Here is a 20062-nt window from a genome sequence, read left to right on the forward strand (position 1 = left end):
CTTTTTTCTTCATGTGTTTTGCAATGTTTAATACATCATGTTCCCTGATAAACTGAGTTTGTCAACATCACTGCGAGGACGAAGGGCATGATTTATTGCCATTACTTTTCTGGTTTTCCTATCCATAGCTTCTATTTTGGCTTGAGGTCAGTCCACTATTCTAGCTGTGTATCTAACAATTGGAATTGCCCAAGTGTTAATTGCCTTGATAAGGCAAGATCTTAATGTATTCACTATTCATTTTCTTCTTGACTTTAATGTTTTTGATGTTGTCAGGCTGAAAGATGCCCAGGTATTTGTAGTGATAATCTTCATTCAGACTCTTGATGTTATTTCCATAAGGCTTCTTGATTCCTTCAATTTTCACTATTTTTCCCTTGTTGATGTTAAATATCACACATTTATCCAGTCCCATATCTTGGCTGCATTTTCGGACAGTGTTAAGCTGCAATTCCATTTTAGATGGTGCTTTTTTTTTTTTCATACAGCTTCAGATCGGCCATGTAAACAGGATAGCCTGGCAGATGTTATGTTTGATAGCCATGGCCTGACTTATTCAATATTATTGACAGGAATCGGTGCAATGACAAGCAGTAATGATGAAAGTGAGTCTTTTTGAAAGATTGTTCTCTTGATATTAATCTCTCCCAGTCTATCACCATTGACTTACAACCATGTCTTCCATTGTGCCATCGATCTTTGCACAAAGCTTCTGATGTTTTTACTGACTGCTGTTATTGCTAGATACTTGATTATTCAATCATCTGGCAAGGACTCAAATGCCTCCTTGTAATCAATCCATGCTACATTCAATTTGGTCTTCGTTCTCTTGCAGTTTTCCAGAATTATTGTGTCAATTAGAAGTTGATGTTTTCATCCTTGTCTGTTTGAGTGGTTTCCTTTCTGCTCAGATGGAAAGAGCTTGTTTTTAACTAGATGCTGTTGGGCTGCATCAGCTACCACACCAGTTAGTAATTTGAAAGTTGTTGGTAAGCAGGCAATTGGCCTAGGTTGCCTGGTGCTGGCCTTTTTGTGATTCATTATCAAGTAGGTTTTGCCAGATGTTAGCCACTCTTCAGCTTCATCTCCTTGCAGTATGTTGTTACACTGTTTGGCAACAAGTAGGTGCAGAGCAATTAGATGTTTCAACCAAAAAACCCCATGCAGTTCATCTTTACCTGGTACTGACCAATTCTTGCTCTTTCTTGCCCTTTTCTCCACCATTTCTGATGTTATTACAAGTTCTTTCATTTCAGCTTCTGTGTTTTTTTTCTCTCCTTTCCACCTTATTTATACAAGCTGTGCTTTTGTTGTACTTCTTTGGGTCATCCCACAGCTATGTGCAGAACCGCACTATTTCTTCTTCACCTGTTGTTGGCTGGTCCATTGCAGTTTTTCTGTTGATGGATTGATTGATAGAAACATTTCTTATTTCTTAAAATGAAAATTCTACCTAAAGTGTGGAATTCGAGCTTCATATCTGCCGATTTTCTTGGTTATGACTGTTATTTGCTGCTTTATTATTTCTAGTGCTTGCTTGATCTTCCTTGTCTCTAGATATTTCTTTTTTTGTTTTTGTTTGTAATTATCATTGTTAAATTTCAACATCAAACATTAAAATACAAACTAACATCAGGGTATTCTTTTGTCTTCTTGTTCTTCATCTCCTTTCCTTTCATTTCTTCTAGCTTCCTTTAATCTGATCTTGATATGCTGATTTTATTTTCCAACCATATTTTTCATTTTAGTGATGTTTGTTTTTTTTTTCATATTTGCATCAAAGATCTTCTATTTTAACTATAGCTGTACAGTTAGTTTGTTTCTTGGAGTGAGTTGGTGTTTACCTTTGATATTACAGTATTGATATCTTTCTTTCTGTTAACAAGCTTCAATGCAAGCAATCTTATTACGTTGTTTTTGTGCCGTTTTAGATGATCAGTTTTTCTTCATTTCTGTTCCTCTTGTTTTGCAGAAAACTTTGTAGAGAAGTCCTTTAATTGCAAAACAAGAAAAGGTAGAGGAAAGGATACCTGGTTTGGGAATGAAAACAGTTCACTCTGGTTTCCTCTACTACCAATTTCCCCTGTTTATATCTGCTGTCTGAGCTACTTTGGGAAGGCTTTTGATTCTTTGCCCTGGATACACCTTTGCAGTTCTTCCATTTTTATTTTTGTGAATACTTTGTGTGGTATTATAAATCAATACTGAACTTTTAGTTTCTGTTCTGCTATTTTTGTTTCTGGATATTATTTTTCTTATTGTGTTTGATTTGTTTATAGCAAACCATAATTTCTTTGTTTTCAGTATATTTGTGACAGGTAAGCAACTTTTCTTCTAGTAGTCCTGCAGTTGCTAGACCTGGTTGGTCAGCCGACAGTTCTTAATATTATGATTCATTGTACAGTCAGCCAGATATTTAGATTGGAGTTGGCATTTTTAGCCATTTATCAAGTCCTTCCCAGGAACCTGCAATAGGGGATATTTTTGTTTGATGATAGTATTCAAGTGGTGCTCCAGTTGTTTTGCAATTGAACCTAAGGTATCTTACTATATTGCACCCAAGGTGCCTGTTGTTATTATTATTCTAGTTCATTGCACAGTCAGCCAAATATTTAGATTTAGCATCTGTTCCTTTTTGTAATATTTTCACAACAATATGAAGTCACATCTGCCTGTTCTTTAGTTGTTGTTGTCCTTCCAATGCATTGAGTTCTTCCAAGAACATAGGATGTCATAATCTATCAGAATAGTGCATGTGTGTGGATCCAAGCAGTGTGGCCTTTTGCGATTAATAGATGGACATTTTGTCAATGTGCAGATTTTTTTAAAATAGAGTGGTTTGTTGGTACTCAACTGCTTTGAAACTCATCAGTTTTTCTTCATGTACTCGACACATTTTGATGTGAAAATTTTGTGCCAGTACTTATCATTCTTTTGGTACTCAATGCAAAAGCTAGAATTTGTTGGTGTCGGCTGCATTGTGACTCACTACTATCCCTTATGGGAAAAATTTGTTTGGTACTTATCATTTTTGGTATTCATCCGCACCTCCCGGAACCAATTAACAATGAGTACTGAAATACCACTGTACTGTGCAAGACATTTGGGTATGGCACCCAATCTTCTGATAACCACTTGGACTTCCACAGCCGGTTTATGCTCTAATGCAGAGGTCCCCAATCTTTTGGGCACCAGGGACCAGTTCCATGGAGAGAGGTTTTTCTACAGACTGGAGGGTGTGTGGTTTTGTATGCTGCCTACATCCCATAGATGGAGTTTTGCTTGTCTGTGCGGACCGGTTGCTGGCATGCCACAGCCTGCTACCGGTCCACGGACCGGAGGTTGGGGACCCCTGCTCTAATGTGTCAGTTTCGGTTTCAGATCTTATTATTATTTAAATTCAGATGCCACTCAACTCTCAATAACTGTGAACAGCTGACAACAATCAAAGAAATTACAATAATAGCACTAAAACATTAAAAATAAAGATCAACAATGATAAATACAATGAAGTGAGGTCTGGTAAGAAGTCACTATTTAGCTCTTCACAACTTAGCTTCCACTCTAGACTATGGGAAAGTAATGAACTGGTGTTTGGAGATCGTTTGGATCTAGCTGGGACAAAACAGGCTGAAGGTAAAGAGAAACAAGAACAGAGTTAAACTTTGCTCAGAAAGAATCTTTGCTAAATCTGGTGATAATTCAGATAATGGCTGATAGTTGCCCTGAAACAGAAGATTTGTAATTTGGGAACCATGGAATTATAGCTGCTACTAAATAGACATAGGGCCTTTGCCCAGTTTCAGATGATACAGTGAATTAAAGGGAGAGAAGGAAAAATAAGTAAGAGTCTTATGTGGATGGTTTTATGGAAATGGCTTTAGAATGATATACATTATATCATTTAATCTAGCATTGCTGTATCATTTAACATTAATTTCAATTTAAGATTATTTGATGCACAATGAAGTAATAGATATGAAATAGAAGTCAGTGGTATATATTACTGTAGCAAACTGAATCATGCTATATAAAATAATTGTACAAGCAAATGAAAAAGCTGCTAGGATGCAAAAGTTATGGAGCAGCTGAATTTGAAACTGGTAATAAAAAGCTCTGTTCAAGTCCCGTGTTTTTCTACACAGAAATCATGAAGGAGAAATATAAGTTAGCGCTTGATTTGAAGCTTGTTTATCTCAGTCTGACATCTGAAGCTGCTGGCAGATCCAGTCTGGTTATAGACATTTTCAGACCTTAGCAAAATGTCAAAACATTGTCTTCTTGACATACAGAGAGAGATTGGAAGCAGAAAAAAAGAGTCTGATCACATTGTTCCTTGATAAAAGGGACTGTGCCCAGCCAGGCATAGGTAATGCAGAAAAGATTCATGGTTAACCTAGCACAGGGAGACAGTTAAATTAATAACAGGAAAGGATATAACTTCAGGATGATTAACTCTTAGGACTAAAGTACCTTGTCACAAACTGAAGCCTTTGAGACAGGTTTGATTACAGTTTCCGTCACCTTCCAGGCTTCAGTAAAACTAGAGGGCAGCAATTTGGGCAGGGTGAAATATCTCTAGGGCAAAGGGGGAAAAAAGCAGGCATATATACATACAGGCACAAGTCTCTTCAAATGTGATATGTTCAAAGGATGCATTGGAATTGTGTTTTGAATATGTCCATTTTTTTTTTTAGAGATTTGGACTAGGTAAATGTGCAAATTGATAGTCATGATTTGTTACCTGGTTTCCAGAATGATTTCAGTCTTATTATGTGGGCCAGCCAGGAGTGTGGTATCCAAATACAGGCACTCATTGAGTTATAATCACAGTTGAGCCCAAAATGTATGTTGCTAAGTGAAACATTTGTTAAGTGGGTTTACTCCATTTTACGACTTTTCTTGCCCCAGTTGCTAAGTGAGTGATTGCATTTGTTAAGTTAGTAACTTGGTTGTGAAGAGAATCTGGATTCCCCATTTATTTATTTATTTATGAGACTTATATACCGCTTTAAGTGCAAGCACTCTCTAAGCGGTGTACACCAGTAAGCAATGTGTGTATGTATGTATGTATGTATGTATATATATATATATATATATATATATATATATATATATATATATATATATATATATATATTTTTACATTGCCCCCAACAATCTGGGTCCTCATTTTACCTACCCCGGAAGGATGGAAGGCTGAGTCAACCTTGAGCCAGTGAGATTTGAACCGCTGACCTGCTGAACACAGTCAGCTAAAGTGGCCTGCAGTACTGCACTCTAACTGCTGCGCCACCTCGGCTCTTTGACCCCATTGACTTTGCTTGTCAGAAGTTTGCAAAAGCTGATGACATGACCCCAGGATACTGCGACCGTCATAAGTATGAACCACATGGATTTTTATCATGTGACCATGGGGGATGGTACAAAGGTCGTAAGTGTGAAAACGGTCATAAGTCACTGTTTTCAATGCTGTTGTAACTTTGAACAGTCACTAAATGAACTGATGTAAGTCGAGTTTTTTTCTGTATTGCAGTTGAGAGGAACATACTAACAATAAAATTTTGTCTATTTAACAAAAAAAATGCGAAGGGAAAAGAGTGATACCTTATTCCAAAAGGTATCATATTTAGTGTTTTAATATTAGCCGTTAATTTGTGCCAATTTTTTGGAGATATCTCTAATAATTTTTGGAACATTATATTTACTCACACACTTATTGGCTTTCTACTCACGTAAATTAGGGAGTGACCCTAACATTTTGAGAACATGTGTTTTCTTAACAGGGGTGTTATTATTTACTATTAATGTCAGTACTATTTTTATTTTATTTTTTTCTTAATATATTGTAAAAAGTTATGTCTATTGCAGGTCTATGACTATAATAAAGTTGTTGTTGTTGTTATTAGTGTTTTAATACCATTACAATTACAGTATTTGTAAGTAATTGTAATGGTATTACACCACTAATGAATAACTCTCCCTGTTTCCTATTCAGTATTTTAAAGATATGATTATAAGTTTAAGGGATCTTCAGACAAACGGCTTTTCAATGATGCAGCTGAGCTGAGTGTGTAACTGAAACAGCCATGTCCCAGTCCGCACTGATTCCATCCAATAGATAATTCTGCCTTTATCTATACATCATATACTTCGCAGCCGTGGAGAATACAGAAAAAACTAAATCTACTGCATGTCATTGATTTCAGGAAATTTACCTTCATCAGCTGGCTCTAGGTTGGAGCTAGCGTCCATCCAGTTACTCATTGTAGGATAAAAACATCCAGAAAAGAATATGTCTCCATATCCTGCTTGTGGGCAGTTCAAAAATATTTGTTTGACTGTGAGGGGGAAAAAAGGCTACACTAAAAATGAATTGTTTTAGGAGGACGGAGCTTATGTACACAAAACCAAATTCAGCTGACCACACATATTGTAATCTGCCAGAGGTTTGCTGCCTCTTTTCACAATTTTTGCAGTGCAGATAGGTACAAATATTGTGTAATATCTAATGACCTGTGTGGATTTTCAACTTGGAGAACTGTGTTTTTATTTATGAAATAGATTAAATATTTATCTTCAGCTTAAATCTAACATCATCAAACTATATTTGAGTTAGAAAATAATGCAGTACAACAGGGTGCTCATTAGTTCTTGTTTAATTGGCCTGAGAATTTTTTTAACCTTTAATTAAGGAATTTAATGAGTTTCAGCAATAGGATAATTAAGTCATCTTAGGTAGTGAGCAGTATCCAAGAACTGATAACAGCAAAGCAGATAAAATTTCAAAGACGGTATTGTTAATTGCATTGCTTTATTCAATAACATTGGTTAGCAATGACTGGCCTATATTTTCCATAATTGGTTTCCTTTCCTCTGGCTTCTAGATATTTTTTTTAATTGTATAAATGAATCAGGCGTATTAAAAAATGTTATCAAGGGACAAATAATCCAGTAATCAAACCCAACTATATCATATGCAATGGGAACGCCAAAAGGAAAGCTTACAGTATGATTTCCAAGAAACTTAGGTATATCTTCATTTTTCATTTTAAATTCTTTTTTTTTCCTTCTAGTGGATCTGGATAAGTAAGAACTGACTTTGACTCAATCTCATCTAGACCAGTGGTTCTCAACCTGTGGGTCGGGACCCCATTTGGGGTTGAACGACCATTTCATGGGGGTCGCCAAACAACGCAGTCCGCCATTTTTTTCCCCTTTTCCTTAGCTGTGCTACTCCCTTTTATTCTATTGGCTTTTGAAAGCCAATAGAATAGACTCTCTTGAATAGAGTCTAATTCTATTGGCTTTCAAAAGCCAATAGGAATTGTCCAGGCTGTCTCTGCCCTGCTGAGCCTGCCAAAAGTCCCATTCTGCAAACGGTGCTGCACCATTTGAGTAGTCCTCGACTTATGACCAGTTGAGTAGTCCTCGACTTACGACCGGTTGGGGGTCGCGGCATTAAAAAGGTTGAGAACCACTGATCTAGACTGAGTACTAGTTTGTGAAATTAAAGAGTTTTCATCAGGTCTTCTGATTGCTAGTTGATGTTAATAGATGCGTTCTGCTAGTCTTTTGCCTATTTGTCCTACGTAGTGGCTGCTGCAGTCTTTTACACTGTATGTAAAGGGGTCCCCAACCCCCGGTCCATGGACCAGTATGGGCTGCGGCATGCCAGCAACTGGTCTGCACAAGCAAGGAAAGCCCCATCCACAGGATGCAGGCAGCACACAAAACCATGCCCCCTCAAGTCCACGGAAAAACTTCTCTCCAAGTAACCAGTCCCTGGTGCCCAAAAGGTTGGGGACCTCTGTCATAGACGATTCCTGTTTTTTCGTCTGGAGTTATGGGTCTTTTGTTTTACTTAAGATGTTTTAGATGATTGATTCCATGTGTTCATAATAATCTGTTGATAGTTTCTGAGATGTATGGCATTTTATTATTTGAGTTGGTTGTGCTATATTGGTTTAAGTAACCAGGCACTTATGATGAAGTTGCATGGATATCCGTTTTGTTGGAAGATGTTGTATAAATAATCTGTTTCCTTTTTCTGCTGTTTCTGCAGTGTGTTTGTGTTTATCTAAATAGAATTTTATATAGCTTCTCTTGTGTGAGAGGTTGGGTTATACTTTGGTAATAAAGCATTGATTGGTGTGAGTGGTTTTTCGGTACGCTTGTGTTTCTAGTTTGCCATCGTAGTCTCTGCTGATCAGGATATCTAGGAAGGATAGTGAGTTGTTTTCTTATTCCCTGGTGAATTGGATTCCTTTGAAGATGTTGTTGATGGCTTTGTGGGTGTTGTCTAATTGGTCCTTTTATATTATGGTGAAGATGTTGTCTATATATCTGATCCATTTTTTGAGTTATATTTGTGGGATGCTTTTGCTTCCAGAGGTTGCATTGCAAACTCTGCTATGAGTCCCAAAAGCAGTAATCCCATAGGTCAGTGATGGTAAACCTTTTAGAGACTGAGTGCCCAAACTGCAACCCAAACCCACTTATGTCTCATCGGGTGCCAGGTGGGTGTGGCCCATTGGGTGGGCATGACCCATTGGTGGTAACAGCAGACTGGGTGGGACTAAAAAGTTCAACCAATTCCAACTTTGCAAGATCTTTTTTTCCCCGCGAGAAGTTGAAATTGATTGATTGATTGAACCTTTTTTTTTTTTTGCACACGGCGGCGGAGGCCTAAAACGAAAAGGTTTTATAAAACTCAGCTGAAGGCCTAGGACTGGGGCGATGGCACGCGTGCCCACAGAGAGGGCTCTGCATGCCTAGGTTTGCCACCATGGCCATAGGTATAACTTTGATTTGTCGATAAGTTTGTCCATCAAATTAAAAGTACGTGGTTATGCAGAGGTTGATAAGATCCGTGATCCTGCATGTTTCAATTTCCTTGTATTCAGTTAAATCGGGTCTCCTGTGGAGCAATGTCATCATAAATTCTTTGGCTAATTCAGGGTCTATGGATGTGAAAAGGGCTGTGACATCAAATCAGACCAGGATTTCATCATCATCTATTGTCATGTCTTTGATTGTCTGAAGGCACGGTAGTGGGGAATTGCTGTAGTGTGTGCTTCTCCCTGTGGGATACTCAAGCTTTTTGTTAATTCTTTCACGATGGTATAGTTAGAGCTCCCTGGTAATGATACAATTGTACAGAGGGATGTGTCAAGCTTGTGTATTTAGGGCAGGGGTGTCAAACTCAATTTCATTGAGGGCCGCATCAGTATTGCAGTTGCCCTTCGGGGGGTCGGGGGGTGTGGCCAGGATGGGTGTACCCTACCAGGTGGGCATGGATGGAGTGGGTGTGGCCTACTGGGTGGGTATGGCCAGCTGTACATTATTTGGGTCAAGGGTGCCTGTGGGGTCCTGGCAGGAGTGGGGCAGATCTGAGGGTCTCTGGGAAAAAGGGGTGGGACCAGGGCAGAGCCCATCAAGCCGGATATGTGAAGTAGGCGAGGGCCATTTGCCGGCCACTTCCAGGCGATGGTCCATTTCTTCATTCCTCACAAAGGGTGACACCTCCCCAGCATGCACCCAGGGGCTGGTTCCTCGCAGTTTCCAGACAGCCTTGTGGAGCTAAGACTGAATGCATTTCAGCATAGATGGCTACCACAAAATTGTACATTGGCTCCTGGCCGGCCTGGGCCAGGGCCAAGGCAGAGGGGGCCGTTCCCTCACTGTTTCCAGGATGGCTTCGTGGCCCACATGAAACGACTTCACGGACTGCATCCGCCCCCAGGCCTTGTGTTTGACATGTCTGATTTATGGGCATCTATAGAAGCATGGGAGGATGGGTCCACAGCTTCTTATCCGCCACTGTTCCTCTTTGGTAATTTGGCCTTTCTTGTGAGGTCACTGAGAGTTTTTTGATCCCGTTGTCTAGTTTCTGGGTTGATGTTCACTGGGATGTAGATTATTTCACTTTTTGTATGTATGGGATCTGTTCATAATGTCTATGGTTTGGAAATAAAACCACATGCAGAAATAGTCTATATTATAATGGTGTTTTCTTTCTATTAAATATGCTTTTTTTGCTGCTTTAAGTAATATTGTAAATAGCTGTGCATACACATAACTTACAGCACTTTCAAAACCATTACCTCTTAAGAACATTTTTCAGAACAGATGATAGTATCTTTTCTTTTGTTAATAAAAAGCAGAACAAATGGTTTTCTGAGGTCGCTACGTAACTGCACAAAATAATACTAATGTTTTATTCCGTCAGCTTTATAATACACCTGTCATTTAGGAAGTTTGACCACCCCTTTGAATGCCAGTAAAGTTCTTGGATTTTGTTTCAACATTTTCTGTTTATAGTAGCACATCATATTTGGCTGAGGGCTGCGAAAAAATACAAGTGTGCATCTACTTTGTATTTTATAAAGTATTTACACTATATGCAAAATAAATGTATCCAACTGTCCAAGAACAGATTATAAAGTATAGTTATCTGCAGTGTTTAATCTGTGTAGGTCAGTTCATGGAGATAAATACTCAGACGTGCAATTCATAAGGGTAAGTGAAAAGGATATTACAGGTAGTCCTCAACATACAACCACAATTGAGTTTCTGTTGCTAAGTGAGACACTTGTTAAGTGAGTTTTGCCCCATTTTACAAACTTTCTTGCTATAGTTGTTCAGTGAATAACTGCAGTTATTAAGTTAGTAACATGGTTGTTAAGTGAATCTGCTTCCCCATTGACTTTGCTTGTCGGTAGGTCACAAAAGGGGATCACGTGACACGGCAACTGTCATAAATATGAACCAGTTGCCGAGCATCTAAATTTCGATCATGTGACCATGGGGATGCTGCAACGGTCGTGTGAAAAATGGTCATAAATCACTTTTTGCAGTGCCGCTGTAACTTTGAACGGTCACTAAATGAACTGCTGTAATTTGAGGACTACCTGTATAAAGTATCTCGAGAACTTACACTGAATATTGCAGAGCATTTAGAAATGAAATTTAGTTTCTCCCTCCCGCTTTTTCTGCCTCCACATGAAAGCGTTCGCATTCTGAGGCGGTCACAGAGAAACAGTGAAATATTCCCTGCCATCTGCTGTTCTATATTTTTCATAAGCTTTAACATTTTGATTTTAGAACCTAAATGAGAAGTAAAATGTCAAGTCATCCAGAAAATAATCAGAGGCATAACAACCAAAATGTTAACTAAGCTTGTCTATTAAGAATATGGTTTCTAAGTGACCAGCATCTCCAGTTTAGAAGGTACTACTCTATGCTATGTTTTCTACTTAATTACACAAATTAAGAATCAATTGGTAAATTTTTTGCACAGTTTTAAAATCATGTGCAGTAATCTGAAAGTTTGCTTTATTTTTTAAAAAAATCTTTAGTATTTGGGAAAGTTACTAATTGTAAGGGAAAAGTAAATTTGGCATCTGCAAGAGACGCTTGTTTGTTGTGAAAACTATTAGCTTTCTAATTAGTGTCTTGTACCTCATTAGGAATTCGAGGTTTTGGTCAGTCAAATACAAGTAGTCCTCGACTTAAAACAGCTCATTTAGAGACTGTTCAAAGTTACAACGGCACTGAAAAAAGTTACTTATAACCATTTTTCATACTTGCGACCATTGCAGCCTCCCCGAGGTCATGTGATCAAAGTTCAGACACTTGGCACCTGACTCATATTTATGACCGTTGCAGTATCCCAGGTGATCATGTGAACCCCTTTTGTGGCGTTCTCACAAGCAAAGTTGGTGGGGAAGCCAATTAACAACCGTGTTATGAGAAAGTTTGTAAAATGGGGCAAAAGTCACTTAACAGCTGTCTCACTTAGCAACATAAATTTTGGACTCAATTATTGTCGTAAGTTGAGGACTACCTGTACTGATTTGGTAACTAGAGATTTAGCATCATGTATCTATCTAGTCTTCAGGGGCAATTTAGCTTTGTATTTCTGTTTCAGCCGTGGGCATCAGCTAGAGCAGGGATAGGCAACCTTGGCTCTTTTATGACTCGTGGGCTTCAACTCCCAGAATTCCTGAGTTAGCGCTGGCTCAGGAATTCTGGGAGTTGAAGTCCACGAGTCATAAAAGAGCCAAGGTTGCCTACCCCTGAACTAAGGGAACATGTTACAGGCATAAGATGGTCAGTATGGTATATGCAGCTAACGTAATGTCCCAGGAGCCCAGAGAATGGGAAAATGCCAAACATAAGTCTACGCATTTTAATTGATTGTTGCGGGATTTGGCTCTGCTGCTTTATTCAAAGCAGAAATGTTCCCAAGTTTATTAGACTTTTTCCTAAAGTTATTAGGCAAATCCTAAAGAAACCATTGCAAGCAGAGGCTAATTTTATTGCTTCTTATTTATCAGGAGGGACATTCAGGGCGTTTTGAAATGCCATTCCAAGAATAAAAGCACACTGCACTTTTTTCTTCTTTAATTTTATTCTGCTTTCCACTCGACTTTGTTTTTAACACACCAACCTTTATCTGTAGTTTGATAGGAAAGATAAAATCCAACTTACAGGTAGCCCTCAACGTACGACCACAACTGAGCCCAAAATTTATGTTGCTAAGTGAAAAATTTGTTAAGTGACCGTTGCTCCATTTTATGACTTTTCTTGCCACAGTTGTTAAGTGAATCACTGCAGTTATTAAATTAGTAACGTGGCTGTTAAGTCAGTCTAGCTTCCCCATTGACTTTGCTTGTCAGAAAGTTGCAAAAGGTGATCATATGACCCCAGGATGCGGCAACCGTCGTAAGTGTGAATCAGTTGTCAAGCATCCAAATGTAAATCAATTGACCATGGGAATGCTGAAATGGTCATAAGTCACTTTTTTCAGTGCTGTTGTAATTTTGAACAGTCACTAAGTGAACTATTGTAAGTCGAGGACTACCTGTATTCCCAACATTTAATTTTATAATATATGAAAGTATTGGATCACTTAAAAAAATTATAGGGTTTCGCAGATACAATTTATGAATGGTCTGGGAAAGATGAAGATTCTTCTTTTTAAACTTGGTATGTTGCAGGGGTCTTCAAACTTGGCCCTTTTATGACTTGTGGACTTCAACTCCCAGAATTCCTCAGCCAGCATGTCTGGCTGAGAAATTCTGGGAGTTGAAGTCCACAAGTCATAAAAGGGCCAAATTTGAAGAAACCTGGCATTGTCTACAAGTCTCCAATCTTTCCCCATTGTGGCTTAATTCTGACTAAAACTCTTCAGAGGGTTCCTCAGAAAGAAGCGTCATCAGAGATCCAGCTTCATTTTAATGTCTGTTGATAAGAAAAAATAAAACTGAATAAAAATAAAATTTCTGAATTGCTGGTATTTAATCAGAGGTTAAGAAATTTGAGGGAAGGTGCTTTGAAGGTAAGCAGTTTGCTTCTGTTATACAGCCCTGAAAAGTGTAACCTGCATTTAGTATGTATCTAATGCATTTTAATTTCTATTTTATTTCAGGCTCTGCTTGATACTCAGAACCTTCTAAGAGCTCAAATTACAAATTTTACTTTCAATCTGGGATTTTCAGGGAAATTTTACCACACAGGTAAAAATTATTTTCCATTTGTGCACTGCAGATAATTGGAATTTGTTTTAGGTGGCTTCACTTTATGCTATTAAATGAAATGAAAGAAAAGACCTTTGGGACCATTTAAAAAAAGAAAGATTCCTTCAGCAGAATAAAGCTAAAAAAAATTAACAAACTCTTCCTTATGTACAATGTTGTACTTAGCTGTGAGACTGTTGTATTATCTATAGGGATATCATAATTTTAACATTCTGACAGTTTAGTGATGATGCTATCTCATGGACCATGTTAAAATAGTTTGTGTGGATAACAATAATATAGTTAGTAGTATACTACAGTAGAGCAAATAGTAGGGAAATACATAGGAAAGGTTTCTCTTAAACATTTGATCTGAGGGCAAAAAAGAGACTTGACAACTGAGATTTCTAATTCAGAATGTAATAATCTGATGCCCTGCAATCTGTAGACTTACCAATACATATTAGCCATGCTGAAAAATATTTTGAGGAATTAACCTAGCATATCTGCAGGATACGACTCTGGAAAAAGCTTTCTTATATTGAAAAATAGACCCAATATGTACACTTAGTACGTCATGTAGAAATTCTATTCCAGTGATGGTGAACCTTTTAGAGACCGAGGGGAAACTTCAGTGCAACAGGAATTTTATTGTAGCCTTCCCCAGATCTGTGCCTTGCAATAACCCTGTCTGAGCTCTGCGGGCAGTTCCTTTGACCCACGACGTTTGATCTGCTACAGTATGCATTTTTAGCTGTGAGGCCTTCTATAGAGAGATGTGTGCCTTTCCCAATCATGTCCAATCAATTTAATTTATCACAGGTCACTCTAATCAAGGTGTAGAAACATGTCAGCAACAATCAAGAGAAATGGGAGACACTTGAGGTAACTTTCAAGTGTTGTTGCAAAGGGTCTGAATACTTATGCCAATGTGCTATTTCAGTTTTTTTCTTTTTAAAAAATTTATAGACATTTCTAAAATTCTGTTTTCATTTTGTCATTATGGGGTACAGAGTGTAGATTAGTGAGAAAAAAATGAATTTCAACAACTGTAGAATAGTAATAGTATTAAAGTTGGAAGGGACTTTGGAGGTCATCTAGTCCAACCCCCTGCTCAGGCAGGAAACCCTACACCATTTCGGACAAATGGCTGTCCAGTCTCTTCTTAAAACTTCCAGTGTTGGAGCATTTACTGCTTCTGGAGGCAGGCTGTTCCACTGATTAATTGTTCTCACTGTCAGGAAGTTTCTCCTTAGTTCTAGGTTGCTTCTCTCCTTGATGAGTTTCCACCCGTTGCTTCTTGTCCTGCCTTCAGGTGCTTTGGAACATAGCTTAATTCCCTCTTCTTTATGGCAGCCCCTGAGATATTGGAATACTGCTATCATGTCCCCCCTTGTCCTTCTCTTCGTTAAACTAGACATACCCAATTCTAGCAACCGTTCCTTATATGTTTTAGCCTCCAGTCCCCTAATCATCTTTGTTGCTCTTCTCTGTACTCTTTCTAGGGTCTCAACATCTTTTTTACATCGTGGTGACCAAAACTGGATGCAGTATTCCAGGTGTGGCCTTACCAAGGCATTGAAGAGTGATATTAATACTTCACGTGATCTTGATTCTATCCCTCTGTTAATGCAGCCTAGCACTGTGTTGGCCTTTTTGGCAGCTGCAGCACACTGCTGGCTCATATTTAGGTGATTGTCTACTAGGACTCCGAGGTCCCTCTCACAGTTACTACTATTGAGCATGGTGCCACCTATTCTGTACTTGTGCATTTTGTTTTTCTTGCCTAAATGTAGAACCTTGCTTTTTTCACCATTGAATTTCATTTTGTTAGTTAGTGCCCAGTGTTCAAGTCTGTCCAGATCCTTCTGTACCTGAAGCCTGTCTTCTGGAGTGTTGGCTAGTCCTGCCAGCTTGGTGTCATCTGCAAATTTGATGAGTTCCCCATCTATCCCTTCATCCAAATCGTTGATGAAGATGTTGAAGAGTAATGGGCCCAGAACAGAGCCCTGGGGCACCCCACTACACACTTCCCTCCATATAGATGCAGTTCCATTGAGGACCACTCGCTGAGTACGGCCGGTCAGCCAGCTACGGATCCATCTGGTGGTGGTTCTGTCTACCCCACATTTTTCTATCTTGTCAAGTAGTAGGTTGTGATCTACTTTATCAAATGCCTTACTGAAGTCCAATTAAATTATGTCCACAGCATTCCTCTGATCCACTAATTTTGTCACTTGGTCAAAGAATGCAATAAGATTTGTCTGGCATGATCTATTTTTGACAAACCCGTGTTGGCTTTTAATAATGACTTTGTTTGCCTCTAGGTGTTCGTTGATTCGTTGTTTGATTATCTTTTCCAGGATCTTCCCAGGTATTGAGGTCAGGCTGATAGGTCTGTAATTTCCTGGATCCATTTTTTTTCCTTTTTTGAGGAGGGGAACTACATCAGCTCTTTTCCAGTCCTCTGGTAGTTCCCCTGTGTTCCAGGATCTTTGAAAAATATAGTTCAGTGGCTCCGATATCACATCTGCCAGTTCCTTGAGAACTCTGGGGTGTAATCCATCTGGTCCTGGCAATTTGAACTCATCTAGGCTGGACAGGTGCTCACTAACCATTTTCTTGCCTATCTTAACTTGTGTTTCTATTTTGTTTTTGATGGCACTATTTTTGATAGGTTGGTCTGTTTTTTCCCTTTTGTGTAAAGACAGACGCAAAAAATGAGTTAAATAGTTCTGCTTTCTCCCTGTTGCTTGTCACCTTCTTGCCACTTCCACCCACTAATGGACCAATCATTTCCTTCACTTTTTTCTTGTTTTTTACATGTTGAAAGAAGCTTTTTTTGTTATTTTTGACTTTGGTCGCAAGCCTTAGTTTATTTTGAGCCTTGGCTTTCTTCACTTCATCTTTGCAGGCTCGGGCTATTTACTGATATTCTGACTTAGTTATGTTCCCCTCTTTCCACTTTCTATATTTGTCCTTTTTATCTTTCAATTTGTCAGAGAGTTCTTTATGCATCCATGCTGGTTTCTTTTGGGAGCTGTTGTTTTTCCTCTTTGTTGGTATTGTGCTAGACTGTGCTTTTATTATCTCATTTTTCAAAATTTTCCAAGCTTCTTGAGTTGTTTTCCCCTTATAATAAAAACTGACAAAAGTGAAGGGGGGATCTGAATGCTTTCTGAATGCACTGTATCAAGATTATACTATGCAAAAAAGTCATTGTGATTGTGCTGTCATCACAACAACAATTTACAGTGATTATGATGAGAAGCTCATCAAGGACTTAATTAATTTATCTCATATACAGAACACAGACACTATTCAGCCTCTTAGGGACTTCTGAAATTATACATCTACATAATTATCTGAATGTATCTCTTTAAGTTGCCTCATCCCTGAAGTAGCCATATTGTTCTGTCATAGAGTCATCGGTTTTAATGAACTACTAAAATGTAATGATCCCAAGCAGGCTGCTATATCAGTTTGGCTGCCTGAACTGCCATTTCCTTTCTGAACAGCCAATGAAGAGACTGGGAATAGATAGTATTTAAGATATATAAAATGATATTTATTGAAAGCTGTAGGAAATCGATGCTTGTGATTTCAATGTTCTGCACAAGCTTTCAGTCCCATTCACACAATAAGTATTTAATGAATGGGACAGATTCACCCATTAAGGTTTAAGAATAAAGCAATTATTTATAGCTGAGACCGGTTGTGATTTACTCTGTGGTGTCATGTCAATTTGTAAATTAACCACTATACCTTAAGATAAACTTGGACCATTCACCTCTGGCAAACAGAGCTAAAAGGCTTTTTCAGAAGCTGCTTTTCATATCTGCTTCAAGATCGCTTTTTGACAGGAAACATCATATAAGTTTGGAAAAAGGGATGCTAGTTAAAAATAACTTTCTTGAAGGAAAATATTCATATGAAAAACTTTATGGGTTTATGTAATTGAAGTGTATATTACAGATTTTTTTACAATAGTAGTAGTAGTAGTAGTAGTAGTAGTAGTAGTAGTAAAGTTGGAAGGGACCTTGGAGGTCATCTAGTCCAACCCCCTGCTAAGGCAGGAAACCCTACACCATTTCGGACAAATGGCTGTCCAGTCTCTTCTTAAAAACTTCCAGTGTTGAAGCACTCACCGCTTCTGGAGGCAGGTTGTTCCACTGGTTAATTGTTCTAATTGTCAGGAAGTTTCTCCTTAGTTCTAGGTTGCTTCTCTCCTTGATTAGTTTCCACCCGTTGCTTCTTATCCTGCCTTCAGGCGTTATGGAAAATAGCTTGACTCCCTCTTCTTTGTGGCAGCCCCTGAGATATTGGAAGACTGCTATCATGTCCCCCCTCGTCCTTCTCTTCATTAAACTAGACATACCCAATTCCAGTAGCCGTTCCGTATATGATTAGTCCCCTAATCATCTTTATTGCTCTTCTCTGTACTCTTTCTAGAGTCTCAACCTCTTTTTTACATCACGGTGACCAAAACTGGATGCCATATTCCAAGTGTGGCCTTACCAAGGCATTGTAAAGTGGTATTAACACTTATGTTAGTACTTAGCAAGGCTAAAGTCAGGCTTTGGTATTAAAAATATAAAACTTTGCCCATTATATTCTGACAATAGTAAACTTGTATTTATATAAAAACTTTGTGGAATTAAATATAATCAATGTATTCTTAACATATGTAGCAAGTGCTGTTGAATATGTATTTTAGCAAGCTGTAGACCTCAAGAGAAGCAAAATAGATTTATAGTAAGAATGTGATATTTTAAGTGTAATCATAAATTATGTCATGTTTACTCAGGAGCTGGACATGTAAATTAACAGAACAATTTACTTCAGCAAAATATACACTTTCAGTTGTAATTATAATTACTCTTCATAGTTCAATTCAGCTTATTGCAATCATAGACCAGTACAAGCAGAGTGTTCTGTGAATATATACAGATTATCTTAGATGATAAACAAAATAAAATGTAAAGCAAAGTTAAAATACATTTATAAAACAACCCAACAAACATCTATGAGATCCAGGATACAGCCTACAATATGTTAAATTATAATGTAGACACCTTCAGTTGTGACACACAGTAGAGATGCTTGCAAATTATGGCTTTCAGTTATTAAATAAGCAGATATACTGCTTTAATATGCAAATATATTTAAATCAACTATGGTCTTTAACTAAATCAACCTTCTTTTTAAATTATATATTTATCATTCAGTGGCTTATACTTCTGCCCTAATCCTTACTACTTCTGAGTGGTCATTCTGGGAAATATGCCTATCACTGTAGTAGGAATCCAATTATAGGAATCTCCATTACAATCATAGACCTATCACTGTAATAGGAATCCAGTCATAGGAATGTCTGTTACAATCATAGACCAGATTACAGTCAGAATACCTGTTCTTAATACTTGTTGCGTTCTGTCTCAGATAATTGGCTGCTTATGAATTGTTGCTATGAATTTGAGATTGATTTGATCTTTCTGCTGTAATTTGTTGCAATTTAAATGTTAATCATGCTTCCAATAATTGTGACAAAGTTCTTTCAAAAATGGGAATATTATTTAATACATTATTTATTTCTACAGGCACTGTAGAAGAAGATGAAGGAGATGATTTATTGTTGGGGTCTGTTGATGAATTCTGGTGGTTTCCTCATATGTGGAGTCACATGCAACCTCATCTGTTCCATAATGAATCTTCACTAGTGGAGCAAATGATTCTCAACAAAAAATTTGCCTTAGTGAGTTAAATTCATAAATCACAGATTTAGTAGAAATGATATATAACTGATACAGAGTACAAAGTATTTAAATTAAGCATCCCACCTTAAAAATTGAAATTGTCTTGAAGTACAACTTTAATTTATCAATTCCAGCTTAGTTATGCTGCCACTAGATGAAATAATAGAATTATAGAGCAGAGTCATTTATGTTACAGAATATCTGTGTACCTAACACTCCAGTAACCGTGGCTGCAATTTATTAAAAGAATCCTCCATACAAATGCATGCCCATCACACTGTTGTTCCCTTTTGAAGTAAGCAGAACTGTGCATCGTACTGAAACAGAATGAAAAGCAGTGAGCAAAATAAATTAAATGCATAAAATAAGAGAAAAGAAAAAGATTTAACTCATCCTAGAATACCCCAACACCGTTCATTAAACCACTTCATATCTTTCTTGTTTCCACCACATCTTTATACCATTTCATAAATTGCCTCTAAACTTCTCACTTCTCCCTTTTTGAGGAACTTCTTACTCCTACAACTTCTCACCAGTTTACAACTTTCTTAGTCTTCCCTTTTTCCTTTTGATCCATTCAAGTATTTGTACTATGATTCAGTATCCATTCTCTCATTCTGTATTATCCAAATTAACCACAGAACGCTTCTTTCATAATGATCACTTAGTTTATATTTAATCTACATTCAATTCATCACCCATTTATAGATGATAACACAATCATTTAAATTTATTTGAGAAACTTTCCTCACATCCGACCACATTATACACACTGATTTCTCC

The 20062-nt window shown here is 37.8% G+C and overlaps 1 protein-coding gene across 2 annotated transcripts in view; it reads left to right on the plus strand.

Moving 5' to 3' along the window:
- LOC120307701 (bifunctional heparan sulfate N-deacetylase/N-sulfotransferase 3) overlaps positions 1 to 20062 on the plus strand; it is an 80097-nt gene that overhangs the window by 18342 nt on the left and 41693 nt on the right. For both annotated transcript variants that reach the window (XM_039342722.1, XM_039342721.1), the window contains exons 3-4: positions 13436 to 13523; positions 19124 to 19278. In XM_039342722.1, coding sequence (XP_039198656.1) covers positions 13436 to 13523; positions 19124 to 19278 — 243 coding nt within the window. The remainder of the gene's footprint in view (positions 1 to 13435; positions 13524 to 19123; positions 19279 to 20062) is intronic.

This window comes from Crotalus tigris, unplaced genomic scaffold, assembly GCF_016545835.1.
Source record: "Crotalus tigris isolate CLP2741 ecotype Arizona unplaced genomic scaffold, ASM1654583v1 scf7180000017804.1919176, whole genome shotgun sequence".
Taxonomy (NCBI): Eukaryota; Metazoa; Chordata; class Lepidosauria; order Squamata; family Viperidae; genus Crotalus; species Crotalus tigris.